The sequence below is a fragment of the Pelobates fuscus genome, chromosome 4 (assembly GCF_036172605.1).
Source record: "Pelobates fuscus isolate aPelFus1 chromosome 4, aPelFus1.pri, whole genome shotgun sequence".
Classification (NCBI taxonomy): domain Eukaryota; kingdom Metazoa; phylum Chordata; class Amphibia; order Anura; family Pelobatidae; genus Pelobates; species Pelobates fuscus.
This window is the reverse complement of record NC_086320.1, coordinates 82,802,703-82,815,349: the sequence shown is the minus strand read 5'-3', so window position 1 is coordinate 82,815,349 and position 12,647 is coordinate 82,802,703. Positions and strand designations below refer to the sequence as shown.

Sequence of the window (12,647 nt, the reverse complement as noted above, 5' to 3'; positions counted from 1 at the left end):
TTAATTTACTGTCTCTGTTATTCCATACAGGTGGAATGGTGGTACACTTATCCTAAATGTGGCCTCTCTGCAACCTTTTTTTTATGTTTCACAATTGTGATGCAATTAATGCAAGATGATCTCCTCCACATTGAAGATTCCTGCAGCTAAACGCACTAAATCTTATTAACATAAATATATTATCAATCTGTTGGGAGTATTTTAGCTTTAACCTAGAAAACAGATAAGTCTGTTATACTGTGCATAACTTCTCTTTTACAATAAAAAAAAAAAAAGGAAATTGTGAGGAATGAACAAGGGAATTGAAAGTCCTAGACCAGATTAGCCATGGAGGAAAAATAACTGAATGGGGAAATTCTTCCACTTCTGCTAGTTTGACCAAAAATGTATAATTCCCTGGCTGATATTTCACACTATGGAATCCCACTCCTGCCTGATACGTTAATCATATAATACAATGTAAGCATATCATTTAAACTACAGAAACCATCATTTATTAAATTAACCCACTTAAACATATACATACAAATATTCAGTGCTGTAATACTTTAAAAGAGGATAAAATAATACTTACATCCTACAAGTCAGCATAATAAGGATCACCCATCTGTCGTGGATCCTGGGACACACACCAGGGAATAGCTCTCCTCTATAAGCCAGCAGAATCAATGTCTAGCTGCCAGCTGGAGCTAACGGAAGGGTTACCCCAACTTTGTCCCCAATAGCCTGCACCCAAGTTAGTAAAAAAAATGCCAAAGACCACCACTTGTTAAACAAGAAGTACAAATCACAGTGGTTCACACTGAGTGATAACCATATTAAAGTATACTTACCAGCAATAGCTGTTTTCCAAGGACTCCATAGGTCCCAGATAGATATAATATGCACAAACAAACAAAGCGATAAACAGCAAATCACTATAAAATACAAAATAAAAGTAATAATAGTGTAGTGCCCCTGAAAAACACCACCACCTATGTGCATAACATTTCACTTACAAACACACATATTAAAGGGCCTACAATGTAAATCCACATTTCTTCATGGCTTCATGGGTCATCACTTCTCACCATAACAAGGATGAAAAGTAGAATGAAATAAGATACTCTATTCCTGGCACTATAGCTCCCTCTGCCTCCCCCCCCCCCCCCCCCACACACTAAATAAAGGGAAGAGGGGTTCCTCCGCCAGATATGTTTGTTTCCCCATAGTGGGAGGGATGCTGTAAGGCAGAGCAGGCTCTTACAGCTAGTGATTAGGCACTCTAAGCAGAAGGGAGACAGCTGAGATGAGGCTTATGCTGTGGGACAATTGGTTTTAATGTAGCCACACACAGCCTTTTATGACAATCCCCATGCAAGGGGCACTCCGACCCGGGACCTGAGCGTAGACTACAGTACAAACAAACAAGCGATTACGCTGGCTCTCAGGTCCAGGACACTACCATACAAAATGAGACAATCCCTTCCCTGAGCCTGGGAGATAATTTGATCAGGAACTGTGCTAACTTAATTATCTCCAGGCACAAAAACACTCAGCACAGCTGTCCCCCAAAAGTACCCACCATGGAAACACTGCAAAAGTTATTTTCCCTGATAGCCCCGATCTGGGTGACCAACATATCCAAAAATCATCCATATCGGTTCAGGTCATATTTTGACCAACTGCAGACGAGGCTCCTGCCCAAAAGAGTTCCATGAAATCAGACTGTGCGGTCGGTCTATTTCGGGAGTTCACAATACAACAGAAGTACGAATGCAACCAGTTTGTATGTATAATTAGTCTGTTTCTTTTGTTCGGGAGTGTGCTTCCACTGAACGCTGCTCTTCTCAAGTGAATCCAGCCAAACCTACGGAGAGATGGAAGTCCCAGCAGTGTTCGCGCCGTCGAGTGTCCAATTATAGTTCCATGCACTTGACGACCAAACACTGCTGTATGTTTTCGCAGCTAAAGATGGCCACCGCCATCATTCGGTAGGTCATTCGGTAGAGGAATGGAATAAAATACAAAACGAAAGTGAATGAAATGTCCCGAACCCATAGGTGAATGAGACAAAGGGATTACAATTCCAGGGACAGAGTGAACCGTCACATATATAGAAATTAAAAAAATTCTTCTAGAACTTAATACACTGGAGTGTGTATATTTACACAATATAGATAATTATATAAGTACGTATATAAAGTTCATAAACATGTGTGTAATATCCCATCACATAGAACGGAAGATAAAAACTATAAAATACCAGATAAAACCATTATCAAAAAAGACACAGTATAAAAGAACTATAAAGAGCAAGCGTATTTATCTCTGTGTTCAGATCCCCAGGATATTGGGTTTGACGTTTATGAAAACTTACTGGAAATTGAATTCCTTTTGGAGTTTTTTGATGCAAGTTGTTGGGAGCTCTCTAAGACAGATGCAAATACTGTGTTTTTGTTTTATTTAAATGACAGACAAAGGCACAGCGTATTCAATGCAAAACGAGAAGCCCAACCATTAAGAATAAATAAACTTCATTGTATAAGTCAAATGTATATGGTGTCCTCGTATTCTCTTGTGAAATGTCTTTGTACTCATGTTCATTATGCAATGCACTACAAAAAATAATGTAAAAAAAAAAAGAGACAAACTGGGAACCATCACACACTACACACAAGCCAACCAACACTACACAGCAGGTGCACACAAATAGGTAGCACACACTGCATATATTGCACACAACCTAAACACGCATTAAACTCATCATGCACTAACACTCAATCTGAGCTGTGTTGGAAGGTTTTTCCAGATCAGCTTTTTTTGTCTTAGTATTCCATTTGAAATGAATTCACAAAAATTCAGAGATTGGTGTATAAACCTGTCTTTGTCCAGGCGTCAAGGCAGGGACCCCAATCTGAAATGATTGTGCATGTCAGGACAAATAGATTGCCATGATGGACAATTAGAATGGACTACAACTTTTATCCAATGGACACATTTCCACACCCCTGAGTATATTCACTAAATTTAGATAATAAGTAAACATAATATTAAAACTCCTGAAAAGGGAAATGTTTCCTTTAAAATGTTTTTATTTGTTATGTCTACCACCGATCTTGTCAAATGTATAGTGATCCCATAAACAATTACTGATTTATATAAATGAGTATAATTGTTTGAAACATTGCTAACTGTTGGATGACACATGTACACTTTACATATACATTATATATACATTAGTGCAGATGCCACACATTATTATATATTAGACAAAACAGGACCATTATATCCAGTATTTCACATATAAAAATGAGACTCACATTTCAGGGGTTCCAGAAATGGTTCAGCCTCTGTATGTCATGTACATGTACCAATACAGATATAAATTACAAAAGATACAATTCGTCAAGTTCCGTTTTTACTATATAAATAATTGGGAATGTTGACATGGCTATGTTACACAGAATGAAAAGACAGATGGGTCCACCTGGAACTGGACTTGTGACTTTATATGCACGCCCATGGTATCCTTGGCTCGGTGCCTCTTTTGTTAACCCTATAGTAACCAAAACCATATAGTGCTAGACTGATCTCGGAGGGCAAAGCAGTGCGCTTGAGATTTCCATGTTTTTGCCTTGCAATGCACCTGTTGCAGTATGCTGGGTGCCAGAAAACAAGTTTTAAAATATATACAAGATCTTACAGAAAGTAACAAGCCCATGTCGTTTGTGATTTTTTTAGATGTGGCCAAGCTCTGCTTTTCTAGAGATGCTTTGAGCCAAATATATATACAGATGGTATTTTCATCCAACTTAACTAATTGTACCACATTTATTCTGCAACATCATCCCAGTACAATGTCAGGTATAGAGAAAAAGTATGTATAACTATATAAAAAAGAAAAAAACTATATATGTAGCACGAAAGAACACATGTCCAATTAATCTGAATAAAATATTTGCACACATATACTGAAACGTAGATCAATGCAAATAGCAGCTGGCTCCTGGAGCGTAACTCCTACTCATTTTAGGCATAAAATTTATTGTATGTTCTGGAGCTGTGATTAGATTAGGGGCTCTGGGTTGGCAGGGGCCTGACTGTCAAGCTTGCCAGATGCATCTCGTGGCAGCTCCTTGGCAAAATCACTAATTTAGCTTTTATTATCGATATAAAGTTACCATTTTGGCCTCAGTCTGCAGTGATCACTTTGAGGAGGCCTCAAAGACCAGTCGGGAAGCATTTGTAACCAGGGCCGGACTGGGAATGAAAAGCAACCATGGAAAAAAAAATCTATACCAGCCCCATAATGCATTGTGCCAGCATAGTGTGCAGATATGGAAGCGGGAAACAAAACCTTAAAACTAAAAACTATCACTCAAATGTGAAAGAAAGCACTCATAGGGCTTCAAAATAAACAGAAGAGCGGATTTATTGTAAGCAGACGTGCATTTGCATCTAATCAATGTTTCAGTCCAACTACCTTGACATATTAAGGAAAGTTTTGTAATTGGACTGAAATTGTGAATGTATGTTATTGCACAGCAGTAAAAAAATGACGTTATCTCGCTCATTTTGAAGTAACAACTGGACGTTATCTTTGGCTGACAACTGGATGATCTCAGTCAACGGCAATTTAATTTCCATAGGAACGCATTTCAGGCTATTGCGCATGTGTGGCAAAACACTGTGCTTCACCGCACCAATCAGCATCTCCTCATAGACATGAATTGCATCAATGCATCTCTATGGGGAGCATTCAGCGCCTCCATGCAGAGCGTGGATATGCTCAACATTGGTGCTGCACACTGTGCAGCACTGGACTAGGAAGCAGCTCTAGTGGCCATCTGAGTGACTGTCACTAGAGATGTTCCTAGGCAGCAATATAAACACTGCCTTTTCTCTGAAAAGGTAGCATTTACAGTGCTCAGCATACAGGGACAGGCGATAGACACCAGAACCACTACATTAAACTGTATCCCATGTTTCCCCAACCAGCCCCCAGGTGTTCCATTAGTTTCCCCTCCCCCAGTCCTCATGTGTCCCATTAGTTTCCCCCCAGCACCCAGGTGTCCCATTAGTTCCCCCCCAGCCCCCATGTGCCCCATTATTTTCCCCCTAGCCCCCTCCCAGCTCTCCCTGTGTCCCATTAGCCCCCCCCCCACACCTTACTGTAGCATGGCCGAGCAGGCAGAACGTGGTGGAGGAGCTCCTGCCACTGTACCTGGTCCAACAGGAAGCAGTCATGTGCTCTTTCTGAGCACTTCCTTTCAGACCAGGTAGGGGAACAGGAGCTCCTTTACCTGCTGTCTGAGCCCCATTTCTGCCCTCTATGGTTCGATGGGGGTTATCCCAGTCCCCACCAAAAGGCTTTAGTTCATGAAACTCTGTCATGACTCGGACACGTGGCAATTTAATATGGCCTCCCTTCCACATACAATCACCACTAACCATGGAAGGAGAATTGCTGAGGTGGGAAGAAAACAAAATGGCATTTGTCACCGTCTACAAGCGCTTTTGGCAATGCTTACACCAACTCATTTCAACTGTGGTAATGTTGACATACGGTGGTGCCATGACCTATTACTCTCCCTTTGGGCTTCAAATCCAGTTGGCTGGTGATCCCAAGCACCACTCACCTTGGGATTCTCTCAAGAAAGCTACCTTATCTCTGTAAAGGTCGGTAAGCACCTGTGCAGGTCTCGCTAAGGCCTTTGACTGGAGAAATGGAACTTTGGGGCACTGTCATGCGCTCTGCCCATACCTCCTAGCTATCCCATGCCTCCCAACCTGTCCCAATTAGGGCGAGTAAGTCCCGATTGTCGGGTCCTTGACTGCTGTCCTGCCTTTATTCCTTGCTGTCCTGCCTTTGGGGAATACCAGTAAACTGCCCCAAAGATTTACAGCCCAGGCGCATCATAAGACACGCTCATTCTATATTCAGGGAACTATGGCCTTGCAGGGAGCACTGAAACTATGCTCCTGGCATGACGTGTCCTCAGTAGGCTGGCCTGAGTAATAGACAAGCAGCCTAATGTGTACTCCCCTTTTACCCCCCTTTCATTGGTATCCCGATTTTCAGGACAAAGGAGTTGGGATGTATGCTATACCAGTAGTGCAAATGTGGGCCTTGGTGTTGGCTCTTGTGCCCCTGCTTATTTTTCTGAGAGGAAGAAGCGGGGCCACTGCTGGCCACCCGCTTTTCTCTCCACGTGTGTCTCTGACTGCATCAGAGGACCCATCATCAGAGGCAGCAGCAGCAGCAGTAGATGAACTTCCGGCCCTGTCTGCAAGCTGGGTCCCGCTAGCACTAGTTCTGCACTGGGGTTATTTTAGAATAACAATTGTTAAGCAAAAGGAGATTTATAAAGGTTTATAAGGGTTGCTGGAAAAAAGAGTACTAAAATGGAATCATTGAAACAATTAGAATATTGCTTTCTTTGCCAGAAATGCTTCTATGTATGCTTGTACATTGGGCTTGATTCTATTACTGAATAACAATAGTTTAATAGACTTCAATGGAGAAATTTCTGATAAATGATCTATACACCAAAAGCAATTAATTAGGCTAACATTTCTTTACTTAGAAAGGACAGCGAAGGGGACACTATACTATCCAAATGCCAAAATAAATAAATATTGTTTTTTCATTGGAGGTGTATCGTGTTTGATCAGCTTGGAAAAACTGCATTTCTCTTTTCTGCAGCGTTTGCAAACTCTCCATTTCCAATCACAGACTTGCAGCTCAATAAGGAGTATTTGCAAGGCAGGTGTTCTGAGCAATTGGCTGCATCTTGATGTTAGCTCCACTAAGCTTAACAAACAGGAAGTAGCAGAAACACCTGTCTGATTGATAACCATGGGGTGTAATCAGGTTATTTTATAAAAGTGTCAGTTTCTATTTAAATCTGCACTTTTTGTAAAATAAAAAAAAAAGAAGACACTCTTCATACATAAATCACTTCAGCAAGCTGATGTGACCAGGTGTCTGGAGTGTCCCTTTAAGGAACCAAATGAAGGAGTAAGTGAAATTAAATTATATGTAAAATCTAATTGGAGATGAAAAAAACAGATGTGACATAGATAACATTTCATACAATTAAAGGGAAACTATAGTCACCTGAACAACTTTAGCTTAATGAAGCAGTTTTGGTGTATATAACATGCCCGTGCAGCCTCACTGCTCAATTCTCTGCCATTTAGGAGTTAAATCGCTTTGTTTATGAACCCTAGTCACACCTCCCTGCATGTGACTTGCACAGCCTTCCATAAACACTTCCTGGAAAGAGAGCCCTATTTAGGCTTTCTTTATTGCAAGTTCTGTTTAATTAAGATTTTCTTATCCCCTGCTATGTTAATAGCTTGCTAGACCCTGCAAGAGCCTCCTGTATGTGATTAAAGTTCAATTTAGAGATTGAGATACAATTATTTAAGGTAAATTACATCTGTTTGAAAGTGAAACCAGTTTTTATTTCATGCAGGCTCTGTCAATCGTAGCCAGGGGAGGTGTGGCTAGGGCTGCATAAACAGAAACAAAGTGATACAACTCCTAAATGACAGTGAATTGAGCAGTGAAATTGCAGGGGAATAATCTATACACTAAAACTGCTCTATTTAGCTAAAGTAATTTAGGTGTCTATAGTGTTCCTTTAAAATCACCGATCTTAGCAAACAAATATGGGGACTCACAAACCATACAGTGATATTGTGTTAAGCCCACCACTACGTCACAGTACCCTAATATCGGTGGGTCATACACCAATTTTAACATGGGAGGTTAACATGCCAACTGCAATACTTACTGCTTACACTGCTTCCAAAGACTCTCCTTAATTTAGGCTTTCCTGTGGTCACTTCCAAAGGACACCTATAGTGGATGGGTGGGGTGCTCAGCCCAATAGGAAAAACAGAAATAGTGGAAACATTCTCCAGCTCAGATATTTTGGTGTAAAATGTTTAATCCCCTTAACTATTCTTACTCATGTCACCCTTATAGAGTTGTTCCCTAAAGTATGATTTGTAGGTAATTCAAAGTGAATTTATTTATTTATTTTTTGCCAAAATAGCTAAATTGGTTAAATCTTCCTAGTCAGCTGTGATTTTATTTATTCTCTTTTAGTGTAAAATTTGAAAGTCACTTTGAATTCCAGAGAGTTTTAGTGCGTTCCCGGTGGTTGTAGTGACGTAGTTAAGTTTGTTCGAGCATCCTTTATCAACTAACACATCTGGTTTGAGCTACTCACAAAGTTTTTACTACACTCTGTCTGCTTGATATCTCTCCCAAGGCACAGCTGCATTAATATAAATTGGCTGCGTTAGCTAAAGATCGTGCTATTTTTATACACTGTCGTTCTCAGCATTAATTTGCATGCACTTCATAATTCATGAGACGTTGTCAAGGCACAGCCTGGCATGCAATTTAAATCACTGGAATCCCATGATCCTGTACTTGCTGGATCATGAGGAGACGTGTGAAGCATTTAAAACTGCACAGCATTATAGAAAAACGATGCTGAGTACCCATCATGGGTAGAGGTTGGTGCCAGCACCTGATAGGGTAGCTGAAGGCTGTTTGCTATTCTTGTACCTTTCACTCAGCATTCCAGTAAATTCTTCAGTACTGGAATGAGTAAAAAAAAATGTAACTGTCACCCATGCACAGATGATATTTATTTATTTATAAAATATTTTACCAGGAAAGGTACATTGAGATTTCTCTTGTTTTCAAGTATGTCCTGGGTCCACAAAACATTGCATTGTTACATTAGGGTGCAATAAAATACAAAAACAATATTAATACACAATATATACAAAACATAACATAGAGCAGGTAGGAAATATATAATCAACCATGACACGTGCATTCTGTTTTGAGGTTTGTAGAGAGGGATCTCTTAAAGGACTTTAGGCTTGGGGAAGATTTGAAAGTGTGCGGGAGGTCGTTCCATAATATGAGAAGTATAAGATAAAATATTCTGTACATTTACACGCACATGCATAACTTTAGAGATAACTAATTTGACATCACTACAAATTGACTAATGGGGTGTGGAATAATTATTTTGCATATGGTGATGCTACAAGTATAGCTGATTTAAAAACTTATATGGGCATATCTTAATAAAGCAAAATGAGGATGGATGTATTGTATGTACAGCAGCTATGGTGCACAATGGAACCAGTGGAGCAATCACCAAGGCAACCAACTGTTTGCAATCTAAGTTTCAAATTTAGCATTTTAAACTCTGACAGGATTATTGACTAACGTGAGAGAATTGTTGGGAATTCTAAGTGAATTCAAAATTTAACGCAAACATTGGAAAGATTCTCCAAGTCAGCTATGCTTCTAATTCGACAATTTTGCTGTAAAATGTGTAATTCAATTTGAAGTTAATTCACTTTCCTATTGATGATCTATTCAGAGATAAGAGAAACACATTGCTATCTGTGAATGTAACTGGACAGCTTAGTGTGTGATTACAGGAGAGATAAACAAAGGTTTTTTGATACATTAATATTATCTCCCCGCCCCCCTCCTTTGATTCAGTTTTGCCACTTCTATGAAAAATAAACTGCACAGCAAGCTAAGAATGCAGAATGATAGAGAGAGATACTAAGTAATCATAAAAAGAGAAAGCTATCTTACCCATCATAGCGGTTGTTGTACAGATGGCAGTGCCCAGGGAGCCAGGTATAAACTTGAAGCCAGAACAGAATGAATGTTGCATCAGTCCACATGCAGTCCATCACTCAGACTGGGCACAGGGTGGGATAATACTATGCAGGGACTTTAGATATCAGGCAGCTCAGCTGGGGGAATATTCACATACTATGAGCCTTGTGAGAACTGCCTTCCAGCTGCGGGGGGAAGCTCAGATGCCCTAATTGTGGTTTTTCCCTAGAAGTCAAGCTGGGACGGAGATATGAACAGAGGATGGATGTCAGAGGGGGGAGGATCTGGCACTGGGCTGAGGATTTCGGTGTTACTGTAAATCAGTTAGGATTAATGCAGCTTCTATAGGGAGGGAGAGCATACCGTGATTGGAGAGGGACAGACACATCCCCCCTTCCAAATCTCCTTCCTGAGACCTGACTACCTGGAAATTCAGACTAAGCTATGAGTCTAAGAGTCAAAGTACAGGCTTCTCAATGAAGCAGTCTGAATCCTGTACTTTGTGTAAATTAGAATGAACCTTACATGACAGACCTTAACCATTTTATAGAATCATGGAAAACAAAATAATGGTAAAAAAAAAAAATAATAAAAATAAAACATCTTCATTAGCATTTGTTTTTTTGCAGCTGTATCTCTCCAAAGGTCTGACAGCTTGTTTTACCTTTGCTAATAAGAGTCCTTCATGTTGTAGGGGCTCTGTCTATAAAAGTTATCCTAGCAGTTTATAGCATTCATATACTCATGAAATAAACCACGAATTCCGCATGTGAGACTGGCCAAAAGTGATGCTGTATTTGCTTCCACTCCTGCAGCATTTGAATGCGATATACATTCTGCCAGTAATCCATTTACAGCCCCTTCATTCTCATTTGTCTGGCAGAAACATGATAGTGTGAGGAAAGAAAAGGGTTGCAGGCGATGCTGATTTATGGCAAGAAAGTTATCACTTTGGAGTTGGTCTGAATTTAGGTTGATCAGCTGTCCTGAAGCCCATGGAATAGCAAAGCTAGGTGGAATGGGCCTTGACATAGCTAGGAGGCAGGCCTATGGATGAGTGTGACTTGATTGGTTAGTTGGTAAAAGGGGAGTGGCCTAGTCATATAATAATTCGACATTTTAAATTTGGGTTCCATTTTAATTTGAAATCTTTACCTGTTGTTAGCTGTTGCTGGCTTCTGGTGGGGATTTTTTCTTCTTTGTTTTTCAGATGGATTCCGTGGCTGAGAGTGATATGGCGGCGATCCTGGAGGGTGTGAAGGCAGCAGTTCGGCAGCATGGAGCAGCTTGGATGGAGCAGCAGTTGGGGGCAGCACTGAGCATGGCGGGTCCGTTGGCGGCGCCGGCGCGCAGGACATCGCGCCGGACCAGGCCTCCACAACGCTTGAGCCCTGATGCCAGTGCTGGCGCGGTTAGGAGCCGCAGCCCGTCAGCAGGCATGACAGGGACCTGCACCAGGAACAGTGGCGGCCGGGCTAGGATCCGCGGAGGTGGCGGCCCGGGGGCGACCGCACACCAAGGTCGTCAGGCAGTGTCTGAGGTGTGCGGTCAGGACAAGATGGCGTTGCGGCAAGGAGCGCAGTGTCACCGGAGGCAGCAGACCCGTTACAGGCAGCGGGCTCTGCTAGGAGCAAGGAGCAGCCAGCTGGACGGAATAACCGCGGTGAGTCATCCCCTGGGGCAGTTAGGGCTAAAAGGGGAAAAAAGCAGGGGTTGGCGAAGGAGGCCCTCTCACCACAGTCAGGTTCCGCTGAGGATGGGGCAGCCAGTGGGGGCTTGGACAGCAGGGGACAGTCGGCACCTACAGCCTATTCCAGGGTAGGTAGGGAAGCGCCCAGAGCACACAGCAGGTTGCAGCAGGCTAGGGCCAGGCCGCAAGCACCCCTCCCCAAAGCGCAGCAGCCACAGGCGACAGGCCAGAACACAGAGCATAGGGTGCTGGTGACAGGCAGCGTGGTCACAGCAGGCAGTGGCATGGCCCCCTCCCGGGCTGGCGCAGTGATGGGGCGCTGTAGGTCAACAGATCAGCAGGTGGGCAGGGATTGCCGTGCTCAGGAGAGGACAGATAGCTCCACAGGGCGGTGCAGAGACAGTGGGGGGGACAGGAGAACTAGCCATCGCTCCAGGAGTAACCGGCGGAGCAGGCAGCGCAGTAGCAGCGGGGAGTTTACGGATGGTCGTTGCCGTGGCTCACTTAAGGGGTGCAGTCTCGCGGGGGAGTGCCTCCAGGTCAGTGAGCGGGGGCTCTCCCGGGCAGAAGTTTTTCCGGGGATAGATACGGCCGTAAGGGCCAGCATGCCAGGAGTAGCAGTCCACAGAGAGGCACAATGGGTGAGGTCAGGGAGGACTTGGGTTCTGATGACGGCCTCCCCAGTTTTGCTTCTTTCGTTCACAGGCCATTGGAGGTCGGGTCAGCAGGCCGCAGGAGGCCTCAGGACGGCAGGGATTTTCCAGCAGCCTCGCCAGGACCATCTCACGGCGGAGTTCGGGATGCAGCCCCAGGATCAGCGACACCACGGGTTTGGTCGGTGAGTCACACAGTACACCACACTCTGGAGATTTGTTAGAGGGTTTAAAAACATTTCTTACATCGTGGAGTTCAGGTTTGGATAGGGGGGCTTCGTTTAGCAAGGCTTGGTTGCCGGGGTCGTCGGGTTTGGGTCGGGGGAGAAACCAGTCTCCGAACGGGCCGGGAGCAGTGCAGGTGAGTTGGTAGCAGCATCAGCAGGGGTCAGTAGCCACAGAAGTGGTGGCTGAGAGGGACATGCTAGTGGGGGAGATTCCAGATGCAGCAAGGCAGAACGTGCATGTGTCGTTTGCGGGTCCGCTGGGGTGTCAACTCAAATTGGAGGTTAAGGAAAGGTTATGGAAAGGGGAATTTGTGGAGATCTTCTCTCTTCTCCCTTTAGAGGAATACCTAGACTTGAAGGAAGAGGACAAAAAGGATTCCAAGAAAGAGGAGGAAGAAAAGCGGCGTCGGTATAGGAAAATC

The 12,647-nt window shown here is 43.1% G+C and overlaps 1 protein-coding gene across 1 annotated transcript in view; it reads right to left on the bottom strand.

The window, feature by feature from the left end:
* The window catches only part of CPA6 (carboxypeptidase A6), a 68,019-nt gene extending 58,069 nt beyond the window's left edge, over positions 1 to 9,950 (bottom strand). Inside the window, exon 1 of the mRNA XM_063450396.1 lies at positions 9,629 to 9,950. Coding sequence (XP_063306466.1) covers positions 9,629 to 9,729 — 101 coding nt within the window. The 5' untranslated portion in view covers positions 9,730 to 9,950. The remainder of the gene's footprint in view (positions 1 to 9,628) is intronic.
* Positions 9,951 to 12,647: the final 2,697 nt, after the last annotated feature.